Source organism: Rattus norvegicus, chromosome 1 (genome assembly GCF_021556685.1).
Source record: "Rattus norvegicus strain SHRSP/BbbUtx chromosome 1, alternate assembly SHRSP_T2T, whole genome shotgun sequence".
Taxonomy (NCBI): Eukaryota; Metazoa; Chordata; class Mammalia; order Rodentia; family Muridae; genus Rattus; species Rattus norvegicus.
Window position 1 is genome coordinate 229,001,626 of NC_141534.1, and position 20,998 is coordinate 229,022,623.

The 20,998-nt window shown below is 41.3% G+C and overlaps 1 protein-coding gene across 23 annotated transcripts in view; it reads left to right on the forward strand.

The window, feature by feature from the left end:
* Window positions 1-19,227, forward strand: part of Trpm6 (transient receptor potential cation channel, subfamily M, member 6) — a 163,928-nt gene extending 144,701 nt beyond the window's left edge. For 11 of the 23 annotated variants that reach the window (XR_015619880.1, XR_015619881.1, XM_087549827.1 and 8 more), the window contains 7 exons: window positions 488-553; window positions 2,686-2,972; window positions 3,501-3,583; window positions 4,304-4,509; window positions 10,580-10,631; window positions 15,413-15,519; window positions 18,711-19,225. Coding sequence is in view for 20 of the 23 variants with exons in the window: in XM_087549827.1 (XP_087405953.1) it covers window positions 488-553; window positions 2,686-2,972; window positions 3,501-3,583; window positions 4,304-4,509; window positions 10,580-10,631; window positions 15,413-15,519; window positions 18,711-18,844 (935 nt within the window). In the remaining 3 variants the exon portion in view is untranslated. 23 annotated transcript variants of the gene reach the window in all.
* Window positions 19,228-20,998: the final 1,771 nt, after the last annotated feature.

Here is a 20,998-nt window from a genome sequence, read left to right on the forward strand (position 1 = left end):
CTGTTAGTCTATGGCTCTTGGCAGGAAAATGCAGATCACTCGCTTCTAATTAAAATTAGTGTTCCATTCTCTCTGGGAAAAAAAGAAGGCAAACTCTACAAAACCAACAGTAGATGTCCCCACAGACCACTGCGCACTGAGTTTGCTTTGGAAAAAGGAAACCAGAGGATGTGGAACATAGATTAAAATCCATTTAGAAGAAAGAATTGCACATTATTTGAATTAGTGTCCTATTTGTTATTGGGAGAGCAAGGAGATAGCCCCTTCATAGGCCATCTTATATAACCTCATATAAAAGTTTCCTAAGACTAAGATATTCTTTATGTTTAAGGTGTATCTTATATTAAAACTATTAATTATAATAGTTTTTGGCTAGTGAAAAGAATAAAGGATGTTTGAAATGGTCTGTGTATTTTTGTATGGGGGGATTTCTGTAGGTTTAATTGTTGATACAGTCCTAAAGTAGTCAATCTGTTTTTGTTTGCAGCCATTGAAAGGAATAATTTAATGAGACTGTCTCAGACCATACCGTTTACACCAATCCAGCTGTTCAGTGAGTAACATCTCCCCCTTCTTGAGGCTGGGCGAGGGTAGGCTGAATGTTGGCATGCAACAGAAAAGAAACCACGTTCCTCATTTGACTCACAAATTTTATTTTGGCCATGTTGTAGATTAAGGAGGATCATTTCCCAAACTAGAGATTCTTCTTAACTACTGTGGGCAGCATCGAGGGTCAGAAGCTGATCCTGTGAGGCTGGGACCTACATGGGTCAGCGGTTGGGAAGCAAGCGTGATCCTGCACCTGGCATTCAGGGATTCGAGGCTGGACACGTAGAGGGAAGAAAAGAACAAACCAACCTTATATAATGAACACAGTCGAAAGCACGACATGTCAGTACGCTGAAAGCTGATGGGCATGGGAAGAGAAATCCTTTGTTTGCTGTTATATATTTGTTTGTTTTGTTTCCCATACTTGGATTGCTCTTTCTTCAGACTGCAAATGTAGTTTTTAAAAGCTGGAGAAGTAAAGAGAAGCAAGCTCGCGTTAGCCGAGGGCACCCGAGGTTTTCTGCCTAGCAGGATAAAGCACAGTTGACAGTGTAACAAAGGTCCCTACACTGCCTTCCCTCCTCAGGCTCCCTACACTGTTCCAATGGGGGAAAGACCAGGTTGGCTTCTGATTGTTTATGCAGATGCTTCCTCTCCCTCTTGGCTCCATGATTCATTTTGCAAATCAATAGCTCTTCTCTAAAGTCCCAAAGGAATTAGGACTCCAAAGAGCTCTTCAGTGGCATTTACTTGAGCATCAAGAATAAACATTTGAGAATATGTCACACATTCTCAGGATACATTTATTGATAAGGAATTAGATACGAGGGTGAGGGAATTGATGGCTTCCTTTCTGGTAACTTAACATAGTTCACAGAAAACAAACAAGAAGGTAGATAATAACAACAACATAGGGGATATCTGAGGTAAAGCTGTTAGGAAGACATAAAAGGCATAAGCAATGGGCTACAACCTCAAGAGAACCTCTGTGTGGATTGTTACTCCTCTTTTATAGTAATAATATTGGATGGCTGAGGTCCAAGTCCACGGAAGTGTGTTGTAAATAGTGTTTTTAGGTGAGGGCTATGTCTGCACATGAAGTCCTAGCCTGCTCTAACCCTGATGACATATGTAGTAACAGCAAACCACTGAAACAAGTGTTATTCATTCCTATTGAAGAAATGGAGGGTCTCAGTAGCTTGCTAATGGGCTCAAAAAGCAAAAGGTAGAGGCTCAAGGTATGACCTCGCTACTGAGTGATTTCCACTGGCTAAAAAACATGCATTATTGGTGAAGTAAAAATAAGACCTGGGTCCTGCTAAGACTGAACCCCCAGTGAACTAGTCTATGGGGGGAGGGCGGCAATGGGGGGAGGGTTGGGAGGGGAACACCCATACGGAAGGGGAGGGGGGAGGGGGATGTTTGCCCGGAAACCGGGAAAGGGAATAACACTCGAAATGTATATAAGAAATACTCAAGTTAATAAAAAAAAAATTACCCTTTGCAGAGAAATAGAAATAAGCAAAACCACACCCATAAAACAAAATCCACCATGTTGTTTAAGTATAAGCATGGCTATACGTATAAATATGTGTATATTATATGAAGGGTAGTTATAAAAATGCTTGCTCCTTAAAGGGTTAGTAACGAATAATTACAGGTTAAATTGTCTCCATAGATAATATTTGTCTCGAGCCAGAGTGTCATTATCACATGCCTACAATCTCATCACTCAGGAGATAGGGCAAAAGGACCAAAAATTTGGAGCTAGTTTGGGATCCGTAATGATTTCTGGCTAGGTCGGCCTTAGTTATAAAGCAAGTCATGTCTCCATTAAAAAGTCTAACAATGACAACATATTCATATTGCTTTAATACGGCTTTTATCTAGTTAGTTTATAGTAAGTACGACTTAATTCTTATATGACATCTGATGGTTTGTCCCTCCTTACCCTCCCCACCTTCACTAGAGGACAAATCAGGACGATTTGTGTCTTGACTCTGCTCTAGCTCCTGCTAACCATACCCTCCTCTGGTCACAGAGACAACGGAACTGATTCTGAGTTGATCTTCAGGGCACCAATCGCACTCCAGACCTAGTATTTTTTTTTTAACTGGCTTTCATGTCTTATTGCAGCAGGAGAGGAAGTGACCATCTACAAGCTTGAAGAGACTTCCCCTCTGACCCTTGATAAGAGCATGTCCTCTTGGTCCCAGCATGGTAGAGCTGCCATAATCCAGGTGCTGTCACAAGAGGAGATGGATGGGGGCCTCCGCAAAGCCATGCGCGTTATCAGCACCTGGTCTGAGGATGACGTTCTCAAGCCCGGGCAGGTTTTCATTGTGAAGTCTTTTCTCCCCGAGGTCGTGCAGACATGGTATAAAATCTTCCAGGAGAGCACTGTGCTTCACCTTTGCCTTAGGGTAAGCCTGAACTGTAGACACCCAGAGCCCAGGAACTGCAAAATAAAAACACAGAGGTCTGGCTACAGGTTTATCTAAGATCTAAGATGGCTTTTCCTCAACTGAAGAGAGTCGGGTAGTTTTTGAAGGCGGTGGTTTTTATTAATTTTGTTGTGAAGGACATTTGCTTTGGGGGTATAGAGTGGTAGGAGGTAAATAATATTAAATGTTGGGCAGTCTAGGAATGGTTTGCTCTTTAATAAGTAAGGTTATGTTAGTGAACCAATAATTAAATTTTTTGAGAATTTCATGAATGCTGTATTTACAACATTTCTACCTGTCTCTCTCTCTAACATCTCCCATGCCTCCTGATACTCTCCCAAACTTATTACATCTTTTCCTATAATTATTATGGATAATTGACATTGAACACATATGATTTGGTATATATATTTTAAATAATTCTCTCTTTCTTTCTCTTTCTTTCTTTCTTTCTTTCTTTCTTTCTTTCTTTCTTTCTTCCTCTCTTTCTTTCTTTATTTTTAAAAGGAAATTCAACAGCAAAGAGCTGCCCAAAAACTCATCTATACCTTCAACCAAGTAAAACCACAAACCATTCCCTATACACCAAGGTGGGTACACCTGGCACTGTGGCTCTTCATTATAAGAAGAATTCCTATTAACCTCTTCTCAGTCCATTAAACATGAGAAATACCGTACCCATGGGGGAAGTTCTCTAATGGTCTTTTTCAAGGTTCTTCCTCCCATTGTTATACAGGCTGGTATAAAGATAATTAGATGTTCCAGACATACCTTGGCTTAAGTTCCTAAACTGATGTGAGTGGAAAAAAGTTCAGACAGATTGATGATCAACATTTCCATTAGGTAAGATAGACAGATGCTGGGTGTCGTTGCTAATGCCCAGGGGTATTATGGCCCCAAAACATGTCTATTTAAAGCTCAGCTGCTTCCCTAGCATCTTAAACCAATTAGGAAGTTTGCAATCACAAACACTCATGATTTTCCCTTGGGTGTCTTGATATGCTTGTATTCACTTATCAAGTCAGATCATAATTTGGTGTGGAGGAATTAGAATAAAGCCTTTCCCCCCATTTTACAAGAAATTTTATAGAGCCTGGCAAGAAAAATTGGATCCGGTACTCATAAAAAAGTTGGAAAGTTTTCTCAAAGAAAAGGGAGGCAAGTAAGCATGGGAACAAGCCTCCCAGTTGTGTTCCTTCTTTCCATAGAAAGGCCAAGGGTAGGTGACTAATTCGGCCGAGTGCTCTGTAGGGTGGTTGCTATGCTTGTTATCTCGTGGGGGAATCATTGGCTTCTTTTGTCCCTCACAGATTTCTTGAGGTTTCCTTGGTCTACTGCCATTCGGCTAACCAATGGTTAACCATTGAGAAGTACATGACAGGGGAGTTCCGGAAATACAATAACAACAATGGCGATGAAATTGCCCCCACCAACACCCTGGAAGAACTGATGTTGGCTTTCTCTCACTGGACCTATGAGTATACCCGGGGAGAGCTGCTGGTTTTAGATTTGCAAGGTAATTAATTGAAAATGCAGAAGACCATTTCCAGATATCTCACAGGAACTAGAATGGACACACGGAGGTGTTCTACCTGTCCTGGTAGAGAGATATAGGTATTTAGTTCAGAGATAGTGGGCACTGATGACCATGAGTACCCAAATTGCTGTTTTCTTCTTAGATAAAGGGGGAAGTGTAGGCACAAAGTTGTTTAGATCTCAAACGTTGAACTTGATGAGGAATGATTTTTGTACTTTGTTTTGGTGTTACCCCTTTGTCTTATGCTTACCAGAAAATTTAGCTATGTATTCACATACATGGGAAAATTTAAATTCTGGATACTTTTCATTATATTGAGTTTATTGCCTTCGTAATTTATAATTAAGTTTGCCTTCTTTGATATATCCCTTGATATGACAGTTCAGGGAAGTCCTTGGCTACAAAAGAGGGCTGCAGTGCACTTTTATTTAATGGAAGTGTTTGATCAGAGAATTTCCCACTATCCCCACCTCCAGCTGGATGTCTAATTCCACAGAACATCAGAGTGTCTCCAGCAGGCTTTCCTGTAAGGAGGACACAGAATGTGTATTATGACTGAAGTTTAGTTCTTGGGTTCATGGACTGGAGCTTTGGATTCAAATAAAGGACTTGACCCAGAAGCTGTCATAAAAATTATATCTCATTTAATCCCAGAAGCAGCACCTTGAAGCATATATTACTGACAATTTAGGACCAGAAAGTTTTAATAACTTGCCTCAGGTTACACAGCTCTTAAACAGGAAGCAGGATGTAGACTTAAGCTGGTCTGACTCTATATAGCCTTTTCTCTTCCTTGTACTACTGTGTTTGAGACTGTCACTCTGAAAGGAAAGAACTGTCATAGGGTACATTTAAAACAACATGAACTTTCTTCTTTGCTTTTCTGATTTTTTCACATTACAGTTCTTGGCAAAAACAGGTTGGGGGCCTGGGAATGTTGAGATTAACATTCCTAAGGCATCAGAACCAATGTCTGGGAATATGCAAAGTCAGTTTAAAATTTGGATCACATGCTCACTGATCTATGTGCACGTAAAATGCTGCACACATTACTAAGTATGTCTGCCTTTTGATATTTCTGGTGTTCTCAAGGATGGATTATATTTCTAAACCTCAAACGCAATATTTTTTTTTCAGGAAGGAATATAAACTGAATTAACATGCCCAAAAGAATTCAGCTTTTTATACCAGCAAGCACTTGATGAATATATGCCCGGAGTGGGAGTGGGGAGGCTAAAGGCATCTGTTTTGTAGCTCCGGTTGGAGAGACTCTGATGGTTTTCATCTGTGTTCCACTGTTTGTGTTTTCGCTTTGAGTTTTGGGTGGGGTTGTTTAAAAAGCAAAAGCAGAAACAACAACAGCAAACAACCAAAGAGAAACTTGAAGGAATTAATGATGACTCTTTAGTGTGTTTTGTATTTCAACTTGAATAGGGTTTAGTTTAATGATGTTTATGTTTGGGGATTTTTGTCTCTTAGTAATCCAAAGTGACATTAAACAGAACAAATGCTGCGATTATAGTCTTGGGGAGGTGGGTTGGGAGGGAATAAACGTTATTCTTTTCCTGAATAATTATGTGAATTGCTGAAATAGGCCATTGCACGTCAACTATGTCAAAACATTGACCTTCAAAGAAGGCATGAGTAGACATCACAGAGCACACAGAGGAGGTGTCATGAAACTCAGGGAACTTATCAGGGACTAGATAATTCTTGGGCTCAATTCATGGAAGAACCGGAGTCTATGTCAGTGATTATAAAGCTACAATGCTATTGCTGGCTGAATCTTATCAAGGGTTGAGAGAGAATTTGTGGTTTTAAAAGAAATTTCTTTTTGTTCCCTTTTATATTGCCTTTGTTTACTAGTCTTTCTAGTTCTGGAGAGTTGATGTGCTCTGCAAGAATCCGTTGTGAACTAGCTGGATGTCCTGAGGTTCAAGCACCTCCCTTATTTGTAAATGGGGAAAATAGTCTTATGCCTTTAAGTCATTTAGTTAATAAGTCGTTAAGGAGCTCAGGTGAGACAAGTTCTCTGTACATATCAAGACCTTCCTTCTTTGAGGAGAGGAAAAGGTGAACTTCGGCAGTTGATGTTTTTCTGTTTCCCCTTCTCTTGTTTCACTCTTCCAAGAAAAGTGCCACTTGTTAACCCGGGAATGACCATAGCAGGCCAGAAAGCTGAACTCTGAGGAGAGGTGTGACCAATTTCCTATTATTTATAATTATAATGAAGTTTTCTGGTCTTTTTCTTCTTACAAATTTTACATGGGAGGGCCTGAATCATCATTACACTTGAAGTCCAACAGTTAATTCCCAGCAGTGGAAATTAAAAACAATTATATTTTAAATTAGAGTATTGTTTAGGATTTTTTCTTATTCTACTTTTCTATGGATTTTTGGGGATGCAGCATTAATTTTTTTGTTTGATAAAGCAATTTCTAGAAAAAGCACCCACATCATCATGAATGATGTTACTACAAAGAGATATCCTCTTTGTATAGATAGAGTAGAAGGCCATTAGTCTTGCTACATTAGAAAATGTCCTATAAAAATTTCTGGGTTTTCTCTGGGCTTGGGTAAAAAGAGGTCACCAGTAAATAGAGTAATTAGATATCAAATTCTCTTATTTGCTCTACATTTTCCAAATATCAGAGAGACTGAGATAAGATGGCCTGGGTTGGGTGGCTCTTGTGTGGTGGGAGAGCTTGGTAAATTAGCCTGACTAAGTGAATATGGAGGATCCTGAACTGTTGGTCTTTGGGGCTTCTCTCTTTCTCCATAGGTCATAAAGCCTTTTTTTCCATAGAACAACTCAAAATGTGTAATTTAGGAGTTAAGGCTTAACATATAAACATCAGTCAATGGGTTAAATATTCTTTGTTAGGTATTCTGTGTGTGTTAGAAAATACCCTTTTGGGGAATGAGATAGAAACAGGATTTTACCCCTGATAAGAAGACAATTATTTCACTTCGAGAGAGGTTCTAGATAGAGTAAAGAAAATGGGACTAACAGCTGACATTTAAAGCTTCTTCTGAGTTAGATACAACTCATTGATTTCTCCCAGTAGCCCTCTCTGGTAAAGTCTGGGATGCTATACTTTAGATGACAAAACTGGGCTTCAAGGAGGTTAAGGAGGGTACCAGGTCTCATAGCCAGAACAGGGCATACCTAGGGTGGAGCCTCTGTCCTATGACTTTTACATCTCTAAACAAGCCACAAGATTTAAATGTTCTATAATGAGATCTAGACAGATACCTTTTTTATTTTTTTGAACGCTGTAAAGATTTTCTTCTTTACCAACTGATAGTGTTTCTTCAGCTACTGTACATAGTCCTGGCTTAAATTAACACTTTTACTTAGACATGGGCCTAAAACTTTAATCACTGTCAAAAGCTCCAGGCTTCAAGCTCAGCCTGTGCTTAATTAAAACAATAAAGGCAGTGCAGCTGTCAGCCTGGTGCTGGGGTATACTTCTGCCTGTTACTCTGTTTGTTCACTCCATGATTGTAGGGAAGCAGGGGCTCCCTCAGCTGCTCCTTCTTGACTATGTGACAAGAAAAGCACAAAGAGCTCCTTCCATGGCTTTGAAAATGCAAGGGCTCAGCAAGGTCTGATTTTTCACACTTCTCTTGCGTTTGTGTATCGGCCCAACTTTTTATTTCCGTATTCAAACTCAATGTGAAAAGTTGCCAGGCTAGGGCTTGCTAAAGAGTAGACAGAGAGTCTATAAACATTGATAGAAACCTAAGTTCAACCTTATTGCCACTAACCCATGACTGGAACTCACCATCTTCCATTATTATCTAGACCATGGCCCACAGTGACGTCACTTGTGATGCAAGAGGGGCTGCAGATACTAATGCAGCACCTTGGGATGCAGGCAGCTGTTTCAAAACACTGTAACGATCACTTGTTGGATATGCTAGTGGGTAGCGGACCCAAGTTAGAGCTTGTTATCGAATGTAGTAATGAAGGAGCACATGTGTGTATTGTAACACAGCGGTTAAAATATGCTGATAACCTTTTCAGGATCACTGGTTTCCTTTACGTGTTGTAAGTTTAAATGTTATGTATCAAAGCATTCTTAGAAAAGGGCTATTTAGCTTCATTGGGTTCACAGAGTCCTGAAACAGCCCCCTCCCAACAAATGCTGAACACTCCTGCGCTAATCTCCAGGCTACTCCAAGTTATTGTCCTAAGAAAATCAATTTCTTAGCAGAAAACTTTGTAAGAATTACAGTTTCCTGTGAAAGCTTTACTCTTCCAAAAGAGAGAGACCACAGCAGAACTCTTTAAAAGCTACTGCTTAGAAAACACAAGTTATTTGTTTTTTAAAAAAGGTATATAATTTATTTTGTAATAATTTTTTATTTTAATCAAAATATAATTATATTATTTCCTCCTGTCCCTTTCCTCCATCCATCCTCTCCTTGTCCTCTTCCTTCATCCTTTCCCATGTATTTCCCCCATTCCCTTTCAAAATCATGGTCGCTTTTCCTTTGATTATATGTATTGCTTATATATATATATATATATACATATATATATATATATACATATATATATATATATATATGTCCAAGCATGTAAATATAATATGCAGAGTCCATTTAATTTTGCTCATATGTATATGATTTCAGGGATGACCACTTGACATTAGGTAACCAATGTTTGAGCTTATCCCTGGAGAAGATTAATTCCCTCTGTCTCTCAGTAGTCCTTACTTTTCTGTAGTTCTTTGTCTAGGGGTAGGGTACCTTGGTATTTCCCCCTTCCACTTTAACAAAACAAGTACCTTTCTCACCAAGTGGCAATACATAACAATAGTCTAAAATTCATACAACTTTTGAGTAATCACCGTACAAAGCTAGTATCTTTCAAGCAGAGAAAGAAGGCCGTGTGAGGGAATGGTCCTCAGAAGTTGTTGGGTATACCAAGATGTCTCATTGGTGTCCCTGCCTAAACTGTCATCACTGTTGGAAACTAGCCCCTCACCACATGGGAGCCGTAACAGAGGCTGACATTGGGTGTTGAACACAGTTCTGATTAAGTTCAGCCTTAAATTGCACCCATGTTATCTCTGTACGCTTTGCTCTTTTCCTTTCAAAAACTAAACTTTATTGAAGATACATCCCACAAAGTACACAGAGCATAAGCCTACACCTCAAAGAATCTTCTCAACTGATCGCCCAGGTAGAGCCAGCTCTCACATCAAGAATTCGGTGTCGTTTTATTCTACTGTTTATAAATGCTATATATAGACACAGCATCTGAGGTGTCTCTTTGATGCATGGAGGCTGTACCTACAAAACTTCCCAGGATCTCGACCTTGCTAAGCACTGATGGAGGCCATCTAAGGAGACCACGAACTAGAGGGAGGAACACAGCATTGCCCTAGCTTTAATCCTGTTACAGCCACTTCTGGGATAAGCAATCTTTGGCAAGTTTCTCAATCTCTTTGAACATCAATGTACTCATTGATGTAAATGAGGGTAAGATGTAAATTGAGGATATGAGGATAATATTTTTCTTTCATGAGAATCAGAGAAAGTAAAACTAGATGCCTTAGTGCGTACAACTGATAAATGAGTGCCAGATACATAGATCTGCTGATAGATGCCGCTATTACCAAGTCTCATGACATCATTAAAACACTAGTTTGTGGCCAGGTGTTTATTAGTTCAGAGGGGGCTGTTTCAGGGGACACTATGTTCAATAACCTCCCTAAACAGTTTCCCTAGTGTCTTTAATTAGCATGGTATTTAACTTACCATGGAGTGAATGACACAGGGTCTCACAGTGTACATTAGATTGGCCCAGAATTCACTATATAGCTCAGACTGACCTTGAACTAGTGACAATTCTCCTGCCTTAGCCTCCCAAGTGCTGGAAGTGAGTCACCACATCTGGCTTGAATGTAATCTTCAAGAAAAAAAAAAGAAAAAAAAAAGAAAAAAGAAAGAAAAGAAAACAGACTTTGGTTATTATTTTCCTGCATTTCTAAGAAAATGAACCCTTTGCTAAATGGATTTTGTTTCTTCTTTTGAGGTGTTGGAGAAAATTTGACAGATCCATCTGTTATAAAACCGGAAGATAAACAGTGAGTTGATTTATGTGTTATAATTTAGTAGAGTGCATTCAATTTGTTCATGTTTTTAACATTATTTTTAATTGTCACCTAAAACATAGACATTTATGCATTAATGTTTATCATGTAATGTTTTGTTATCTGCACAGATTACATAATGTTTAATGGTCCATTTTCAAAACTTAAAAAACAGATTTATTATATCTATGGGTGTTTTGCCCAAATGTGTCTTTATGCATCGTGTGGGTGCCTGGTTTTCATGGAAGCCAGCAGAGGGCATCAGGTCCCCTGGAACCGGAGTTAAAGCCAGATGTGAGCCTCATGTGGGTGTTGGAAATTGACCCCTAGTTACATCGGAAGAGCGGGACATTTGAGTAGAGGCCTGTCTTAGTTTCTCGGGAGAATTTAAACACAGATGTGTCTTTTTGAGTAGAGGCCTGTCTTAGTTTCTCGGGAGAATTTAAACACAGATGTGTCTTTTATATCCCAGAAAAGTTTTCCAACAGTTACCGCACATCGATGTAAAACAAGATTTGTAGACTTAAATCTAGACTATTACACTTCAAACACGATTCTCTAAGCCACTTCAATTAGGCAATGAGTAAAAAGAAAGAATTAAAGTAAGTTTAATTCTAGAGCTGGGTTAGTAAGCATAAGTAGAGATTATAAGGGTCAGTGTAGTCTCCCGACTTTGGTTGCAGATTCGACTCTTGAGTTTTCTACTGGTCTAAACGTAAGGGGGTAAGGTGTAAGCTTGGTTTGCTCTTGGGAGTTTACTTTGACATAAAAAACAACGCAGTAGCAGAAGTAGCTTCCTTTGTTGTCTTCACGGCTGAAATGGCTGCCTCTGTGCCCAGCCAGCCTCTTCACCAGACAAGCCAAGTAAGAGGTGGGAATACTGAGTGCTGTCCTGTAAACCAGGCTATTAGACCTTAAAGCCACAGGGCTTAAATAGGAGGCGTCAGACTGTGTTACTCAATTCAAAGGGACGAGTCATTCACCCATCTTTTGAATACCCGGGACATTTTCTAGTTTTTGGAAGACCGGGCACTAAGCCTTTTAGGTGTTCTGTTAAAGGTGGAATGCAAAGAAAGGACGGTTCTGATTGGCTGATGGCTGACCAATAGGAAGAACAACAGTGTGTTTTAAGCGTGAGTTGTCTTGGTGGTCCACAGGAGAACTTGTTAAAATTGATTGCTGCAGTTTGGCCTGCAGCGTTTCTGATCTAGTTGTTTTTGAGGTGAAACCAAATGATTTGCATTTCTAACAAGTCACAAGTGAGGTTGGTGCTGAGGATCTAAGGGTGCTTTGCGAACCCAACCATGGGTTAAATTCTTCTTAAAGACTTTTCTTTTTAAACTGGGATGAAATCTCACCAGTATAGCTCCTGGTGGCCTTGAGCCTGGGATCCTTCAGCCTCTACCTCCTGAGGTCTGAGGTTATACTATCTAGGATGGGTTAACATTGTTACTTTTCAGTCAAACTGAGGGCTCATACTTAGTTGCTAGAGCTAAATAAATGGAGATTCCTAACAGAGTAAAATATGGTTTTACTTTTTTCGTCTCCAGGATCTCACTAAATAAATAATCACTACGTTTTTTGTACTCTTCTTTCACTGAATGATTTTACTAAATGTGAGTGCAGCCCATCAGTAGGGTTCTCTGAGAAGATACTTATCTATTAAAAGTTATGTTAGGGACTATTGGCTCAGGTAGGCTTGGGAGGATACAGATGCTCTGTAGTGCTCTCGTGTATTGTCCAACTCCTATGATATCTGTTTGACTATGGAGTCCAAGTTAGATTTCTGGCTATAATGAACTATTTTAGTTTTTAGTTTAGCAGAACCGAAGTGTTTTCAGCTAAGCACATCCTTTAGCAGTCTTGTGTGCTCAAGGGCTTGTATTAGGAATTTCTTTTTCTATGAGAACTTTCTTTACAATTTTTTTCAGTGCAGACCTTTTGCATATATAATGAACTGAGTTTATGTGTACTCTGCCTATTGTTCATTAAAATTTGACCTTGGCATATATCACTTAATATGACCTGAATACTCTATCGTTTTAGAATCTAAGATTGTATTATCCTGCTTGACAGTTAGGTATGTAATTGCATTCCATAGGAAGTGGGTTTCAATTTCTATTAAGGTCACATGGGGAATTAGAAAAAACACACTTAGGCTTGGTATTCTATTGCAATGTCTGAATAGGGCCCTCGCCTCTGTCCTTTTTTTTTTTTTTAAACTTCCTCAATGTAATTCTATGAAATTATTATGACAGCTTTATTTTCCATGACTTGAGGACAGCTTCTCCTAAAACAGATAGAGTGGTTTCATTGTGGTGATGTCCAACTCTGGGTACTTGGTTTTCACAGGGACCTTAAGTTTGATTTTTTCCCTCAAATAATTGGTTCCATTAGAACTATATCTAATTAATCAATGATGCCCATGAGTGTGAAATCTTTGTTAAAGTATGAGCCATAGGTCAGCGTCACCACCAGAGACATTGCTAGAAATGCATAGTCTCTGAGCCTTTTCCATATCGAATGAACCAGAATCTGAACCTTCATAAATCTTCTGGCGACCTGGGATACATTCAAGTTTGAGGTGCACAGATTTAAAGCAATTGATTTCACCGACGCACCAACTCTGGGCAAAAGTTTGGATCCCAGTTCACACAGGAGAAAACTGAGACTCACTCAAGGTTCTAACTTCCCTGTGAGGTGAAAGAATCAACAGAAGGGAACAGGTGACTGTTCGACGGGATGATGGCTTTGGAGAGTAATTCTAATAGTCTTGCTCATGCTTCCTCCCCCGTTCCTGATTCTCCCTAACATGCCTCATTTATTGATAGTTTGCAACTCTCTCTTTTTAACCTACTGCCTGATGGTCTTGAGCATGTGACAAGTGTGGATTGGTGGTGAGATGTTTAGTGACTGTGTGTAGAAGGCACTAATAGTGACTGTGTATAGAGGGCACTAATTGGGCTTTCTTTGTATGTAGAACCAAGCTACTACCTGCTTTTCCTGTGTTGTTAAAATCTGGGAAACAGTGTTTCCTTTGGAAATTTAGTTATCTGAGACAGCAAGGCGTAGAGCATGCCATGCAGTGTCTGTGCAGGTGAAATGTCCCTACATCACTGTCTCCCTGCTCTGAGATTTTTTTGACCCTGATATATAAATTTTGTAGTGATTTCGATGATTTTATTTTAACTTTCACCCAGTTCATGGACGCAAATAGCTTCCATATCTTACTTGAAGTTATTATGTCTTAGTTGGGTGTTTTTATGCCTTCCTGGGATGACAGGAATGGCTGGTGGGGGATGCAAGCAAGTGAAATTTTCCAGTGAGGTCACACAGAGACTCTCAAGGGAGTCGTCCATGCTAATGGCTGAATAAATACTTTTGTCTCTCACTTTATCAGATCTGAGAGTTCTGGTCTAAATACCAAGTGATTCTACCTTTTTTTTTTTCCTTCTCCACCTTCAGTTTCACTTGACGAAGGTAGTGTCTCTCCAGCTGGACTGAAAGCCAGGCATAGTTAACAAGCGGCAGCTTATGCTGCCGGGTAAATACCACCAGAGCCGTGCCTCGTGAGACTGATTGAGTGACCAGGAAAGTTAATCCCCAGTGTCTTTCCAGCCTGTCTTCCCAAGAGGTTTTCTCCACCTACCCAGCACAGAGAGGGAGGCAATCTGAGATCAAATTGACATCAGCCCTCATCCTGAGCTTGGCACATCTTCAGAGAGCCACTGTTTATCTGCCAAAAGGAAGTGGAAATTGAGATAAATGTTTCAGTCCTCGGGTGGAAAAAAAAAAAAAGGAGTCCGTTTTTACACCATGTCCCTTCTGAAAAACCACATTCCTCAGAAGCAAAGTTTATTGTTTCCCTTTGTGATAGTCTGCTGTGCTCCGCCCCGCCCCAAGACGTGGTATTTAAGAGCGGTAATTGAGTTCAGATTTTAAAATGCGCTGTTTCTCCTCTGCATGTCATTAAAATGAAATATTAGCTTTCATAAGCTTCTTTGGAGGCATTTCTGGTGTGCTCCGTCCTGTGTCACGCAGAGGGTCAAAGTCTCAAGAGTAATGGTTGTGTGCCAGCATCTGCTGACGATCTTTATATTAGAAAGTTCAAAGTGTGTCTCAGAGATACCAACACTACTTGTGATGAATTCTGTTACTTAACTCTGGGCATCTGCCGTGTCTTTCCACAAACTTTTTGGCTAAGAGTTGCTTTGGCTTTCCACAAAGAGCTCTGGTTAAAACAGTCTGCAGAGTCAAAAGTGGCTTTTAAAAAGCCAGGGGTCTAGGTGCTCTGGTGTGCGGTGAGGTGTTTGGTTTGGTTTGGGGAGAGTCATTTTCAGAAAAGAATTTGGGTGCAGAGCAGGGCACAGGCGTCTCTTTAGAAGGTGTGTGCCGTAGCAAAGTTATTCTAGCCTTCACCTTCGGGGTGTTTCAGGAGAGCATATGATAACGAATGCCTCTCTCTCACACCATATGCATTAAAAAGGGCTTCACTGTATTTTGTTTTAATGCACTACATCGAAAATTCACTCTTCTATCAGATTAGCGTTGGAATGAGTTTCACAGTAGGTCTTGGAGTTGGGTACAAAGATTTAAGTGCATTTGAATTTTAAATTTGCAAACCTAACATTGTTCCTTCCCCAAAGTGCTCTGTTCTTTGTTGGCTCCTTTAAGTGGCTAGGTTACTACGGGATACTGTTCGCCATCTCAGAGAATCCTAGTTGGGCTCCCTTTTCTCAGCTGTGATCTAATTGATATTCTGATATTTCCTCTAGATCAAGAGGGATGGTGTTTGGACCGGCCAATTTAGGGGAAGATGCAATTAGAAGCTTCATTGCAAAACATCGCTGCAACTCCTGCTGTGGGAAGCTCAGGCTGCCGGGTAAGCCTCGGCGGCGACTCCGTTTCTTCAGAGAAACTCTCATAGAATAACAGTTATTGTAACTTGGGATCGAGTGAAAATCTTAACCGCATTTTTATCTCACTCGCAGCCTTTCCCAAGCTTGACTTTCTGACTGAAAAATTTCAAGTCTCAGGAGGGATTAAAAAAGGACAGGGATTTGCTTGAGGTTCTGCCAAAATGTGATAAAACAACCTGGGGCCCAAAGCTTGTCACAGTCACCCCACAGAAAACGTTCCACCTACTTAAAGGGAATGAAACGGGATGAAGGCCCCTCTCTTCCCTTCCAATGTCCTGTTTGCTAGCAGACAGCTCGCCTGTAGCATTTTTATTCGGTTCCAGCTTGCCCATTGGGCACCGGAGAGGGTGTGGCTCAGAGTGAAGAAAGGCTGTCAGTTAAAGCACTACTTTAAGCTGGTAACAACCACCGCTTTATTCACTGGTTTGTTTGTTTGTTTTACAGCAGTGGGCTTAGAACCCAGGACTCTGTCATGCTAACCAGCACGACACTCCTGGGCTGCATTCCCAGCCCCCACACCTGCCACATTAAATTTCGATCACAGTGTGCATGTGACTGCCCGTGTGCTCTAGAAATTCTAGCTGTGCTGGGATCTATTTGTCCTTTTCAGAAAGGAGGCTTGCTGTCTGCTTAGCTCTTTTTTCCTGGCTCAGAGCAACAGTCTCCTTACACTGGGATGTCACATATCAAAAGGTACAGGCCTGAGTGGGGCATTGTGGCTCCACCTAGAGCTGAAGATGTTGAAGAGGCAGAAGGATCACCTTAGTCCAGGAACTCACAGTCAGCTTGAGCAACGTAGTTAGGTTCTCTCTCTCTCTCTCTCTCTCTCTCTCTCTCTCTCTCTCTCGAAAAAGCTATAACCTGAACTAGAATCAGAAATCAGAAAAAAGATTATCCTCTGCTATAACCCAGGGTAGACCTTTGGACTTCTGTAACAAACATGGACAATTTCTAAATCTTTTGGAATTGTGGGAGGTTTTTGTGGGCAAGACTTAGGCCTCTGGTTCTTCTTTCCTCCCTCAGTGAAAATAGAGTGTATCATCATCCAGTGGCAGATCTGGAAGAAGAAAGCCAAAGAAGCAAAGAAGTACACTGTCTTCTCTTAAATGCCCATGCTGTGAGCTTATAGCAGATGGCCAACGAGATCATTGTGCAACACTGTGTCCCCAGAATTGGCCATCAGGGACCCAGGCAGGGTTTGGGACTGGGTTGAGGGATATCAGAAATCTAGGCAAGGGAGGCAGGAGCTGCTGAATATCTAAATCATCCCACAGTTGCAGCCTGGAATCCCCTCAGGAATCATCACCCTTAGGCCCTGGGCTCTGCCCAGTCTGACTCACTGTAGGTAGCATGGGCAAGGCAGTTTCTATTCTCACAGACCCAGGACTATCTCTGATTATCTCGGAACCTGGAAGATTAGAGACATTACTCATCCCTCCCAGTCTTTGGGCCTAGTTATTTGTTAAGTATGGTTCAGGGTTCATATAGGCGTGCCATGGTCGGCTGGTGGCCATTGTCTATCATCTTCCTCCACCATGTGGGTTCTGTGGATGGAACACTGGTCATGAAGCTTGACAGCAAGCACCATTACCTGCTAGGCCATCCTACCTCCCAGTTGTTTTTCCTTAGGATAAAACTAAGTGTATTCTTTTTAACATTCTCTCATCCAGCCTACCCACTCAAACATTTATCTTCTTTATTTTTGAAAAATTTTTAAAAGTACAAACCACAAGAATTTCTAGAGTACCCACCCAGAGTCTCTCATTCTTTCTGTCTCTCTCTGTGTGTCTGTCTGTGTGTGTGTGTCTGTCTGTCTACCTCGTCCTCTTCCTCCCCCTCACCCCCTCTGGTATCCTAGTTTTAAAAAACTAATAATAGAATTGGAAATAATGAAATACCTTCTTTCATTATTATTGGTAATGAGTAAAGATGTTTGTTTACTTTGGAGAACAGAATGAGAAGTACATTTTAGCTTTTATGTTTTATTTATTTTTAGGGCAGAGGCAGGTTAAGACAATGCAAAAGAACCTGGAATCTTGACCCATGTAGGGTCATGTAGCCTGGATCTGCTTTCCACTGGCTTAAGGCTTTGGCCTTTAACATCTTCATTTGCAAGCAAGAGATAATTGTATCTGTTGCAAAGTTGAGGTGAAGATTTAGTTCATGTATATGTTCAATAAATGTTGGTTATATTATTAAATATATATCAGTATACATACATGTATGTTCATTTTTTTATCTAGAAAAATCACCATTTAACAGTAAAAGGTAAACCAAGAAATATAAATGTTTCCTCCTGGTACCAGAGGTTGAGCTCAGGGCTTCACACATCACCCACCAGCTACATGCTCTCACCCTGAGTGGTACCCTTGGTTCCCTAATGCAATCACCCACAGTGTCTAGCCCAAGAGCCCTGTTGTATCAAGGCTAATGAATTAAAGGAGTGAAGAAGAAGGCTGTGCTCTCATAACTGCCCATGATGTGAATTCACAGTGAGTGGGCAAAGAGGCCAATGCACAGCACTGTGTCCTCTGGGCTGGTCATCAGGAAACAAGGAAGGGATTAGGGCTGGGCTGAGGCCCATCAGAACTCTAACTAAGGGAGGGAGGAGCTGGTGAATGGCTGAATTGCAGGCTGAAATCTGCTCATGAATCATAGCACAAAAATATGCACGTAACATTTAATGCCATTTTTCCTGTAGTCAGTCCTCCCAGAGCTTTTCCTGTTTAGCATTTTCTTTGTAAACAGACGAGGCAGGGCTTAGGAAACATCTGATGTGATCTTCAGATGGTGAAACTTTTGTAGGTAGCCACAGAGCTGAGGAGAGCTTTCTTGCCACCATTTCAACTCATCCCTCTGATCCTTCCTAAAGTTCCCATTTCTTATTGGACCTCATTTAACTCTGGTCTCTTCCCACTAGGTGATAGCCTGTGCTTTACACAGTGACAGCATATGGAGTTAGAGTCTCAGGTAGTCATGGGATGCAAGAAAGCCTGGGTTTAGATATGGTTGAGTGTTTGAAATCCATATGCCCAAAACCTAGGGCAGCAGAGACTCCCTGAACCCTTTGACTAAGCCTGCCGTTCAGTCCACCTACCTCCATGAGTCAATGTGTTCTAAGTCATCTGCTAAAATGATCTTGCTTTCTTTGTAGATTTAAAAAGGAATGACTACTCCCATGCAAGGGCACATTGCAACTTGGAACTTGCAAAAACCACTGAACCAGCTGAGGAACATCCAGAAAGAGACAGAAATAGAAGTCCCCTGGAAGATCACACACGCCTTTAAAAAGGAAGATGAAGGAAGATGATGGTCCCTTAGCTCCTTCTGCCATGATTTCTGTGGTAATAGACATAGACTGACACGATCCTGACTATGCCAGAATCTCTGTCACGATGACTTTACAGTGTGGACCTCCCTGGAGGTACCCTCTGAGCCTCATCTCTCACTGCCCGGCAGAGGGCACCGTGTCTAATGGAGGGACCCTCCTGGATACTGACTTCTGAGAAGAATGTGTGGCATACACTCTCCTCTCCCGGTTCTGCATGAAGATACTAGATGAGTCCGTTGGGAAGACTTTCCTTTATACCTCATTGCGTCAGCTGCCCACTTGGAGTAGAATGCTGTGTACTAAAGAACCAGGGAATAAATTAATTTATTTTCTCACTGCGTTTGACTACTCTGTCCCCACTGTTATTCATGATTTCATCCATGGGTTGTACATATATGTATACATACATTAAGAATATGTGTTTTTGTCTTCTCTCTATAGCAACTAAGAATTGAATAGCAGCAACAGGGAAAGCGCTGGGATGAGTGTCTGCTGGCCAAGCCACAACAAGGCCATGTCCTGGGGTACTCTAGGTGCATTGGAGCATTGCCATCAGATCCCAAGATGCTTGGGATTTTCCAGTTTCTCTGAATGAAACAAAAGCACAAATCTTACATCTTTGTATTTAAATAAGAAAATGGGTGATAGGTAATCCTGGAAACTACTAAGGAAGGTTTCACTTTGTTAAGCTCAGAAACACTGTGGCTTGAGACCCTGTCTCTGTTCGTCCTTTCCTGACCCTCTCAACACTGTATCATATCATTTCTCTGTTCTCCTTGGCCAGTCCTGTAGGGGAAATATGTGGAGACTCATTGCAGGTATTTCCCTCCTTCCATTGTAGAACTCTGACAACTTGAACACCTCAGCAGTCTCTGGAGCTTGAAGCGAGGTGTTCCTGAGAGCAACCCTGTGTTGAGGGCAGCTCCCTCTTGTGTGCTAGGTACGGTTGCCCTGCTTCAGCATGGCCTGACTTTTACAGCAGTCACAGGGATGGGAACTGGGAAACCTCTGCCACCCAACCTTTGCGGCTCCTCTTTTAATGTGCATTCCTACCGACTAAACATCGTCGTCTTTCAGTGACTTACTTCTAAGTCTGCTTTAGAGTTCCGAATTCCTGCTTCCTTGGGCCGCACTTCCATGGAAGTGTTGCATAGTGAAGTGGAAAGCGATTGTGTCTGGTTCATGTGCTTTTGGTAGGAGGTGGGGAAGTTGGGCAATTTCTTCTCTTTCCTCCCTTTCTCCCACCTTCCCTTCCCTCCATCTTTTCTTCTTTCCCTCCTTCCTTTCCTCCCCTCCCTTCGTGTAGCATAGACTGGCTTCGAACTCCCACTGAATATGTGCTTGGGTGAGACCGTAGTTGGCAGTGAGGGTAAAAGGTTAGCAATGCTGTTGGCAGACAGTGCTTAGCAGTATCGTCCAATCTCTGAATTAGCCAGAAACTCGTTTGTCTGTTGTGCTGCGCTTAACTCTGGAAAGGGGCTGAGTTTGCCTATCCAAGGGCCAAACCAAATGCACCAGCCTACTGACCAAAATACTTCTAAACTGGAGTGAAACTTGAAAGCAAGTACACTTTGATTGCAAAGTTTTATACTTTTTCTTTTTAAAACACTAAGAAAAACTGTAGACTACTATCTGGTGGGGGGGAAGAATTGCTGGGCTAAGTTCGCTGGGATTGCTTGCATGTGATGTGACAGGCGTTGGCTCTGAGTGACTTATGGTCACAAAAGGAGACAGTGCTCCTTCTTCAAGCCGGTAGCCTCCAGCAGTTATTTCTGAAGCATCCTTTCTTAGTCATCTCTCAGAATCACTGGTGAGAGTATGGGGGTGGAGACCCACAAAATTGCTCTCCAAAAGCTTCGTGTCCCCTTTCCTTCCTTCTTCCCTCGTCCTTCCTTGCTTCGTTCTTCTTTCCTTCCTGGTTTTGTTTGTTCCAAGTTTGGATCTCTTCTAAGTCCTGCAAAATCTGACTTCTAGATGGGTACCCCTCCACCCCCATTCGAATAGTAGACTCAGATTGAGATAAGAGACTTAGGGCAAAAAGAAGACATGAACACACATGGTATGCACTCACTGATAAGTGGATATTAGCCCCAAAGCTCGGAATACCCAAG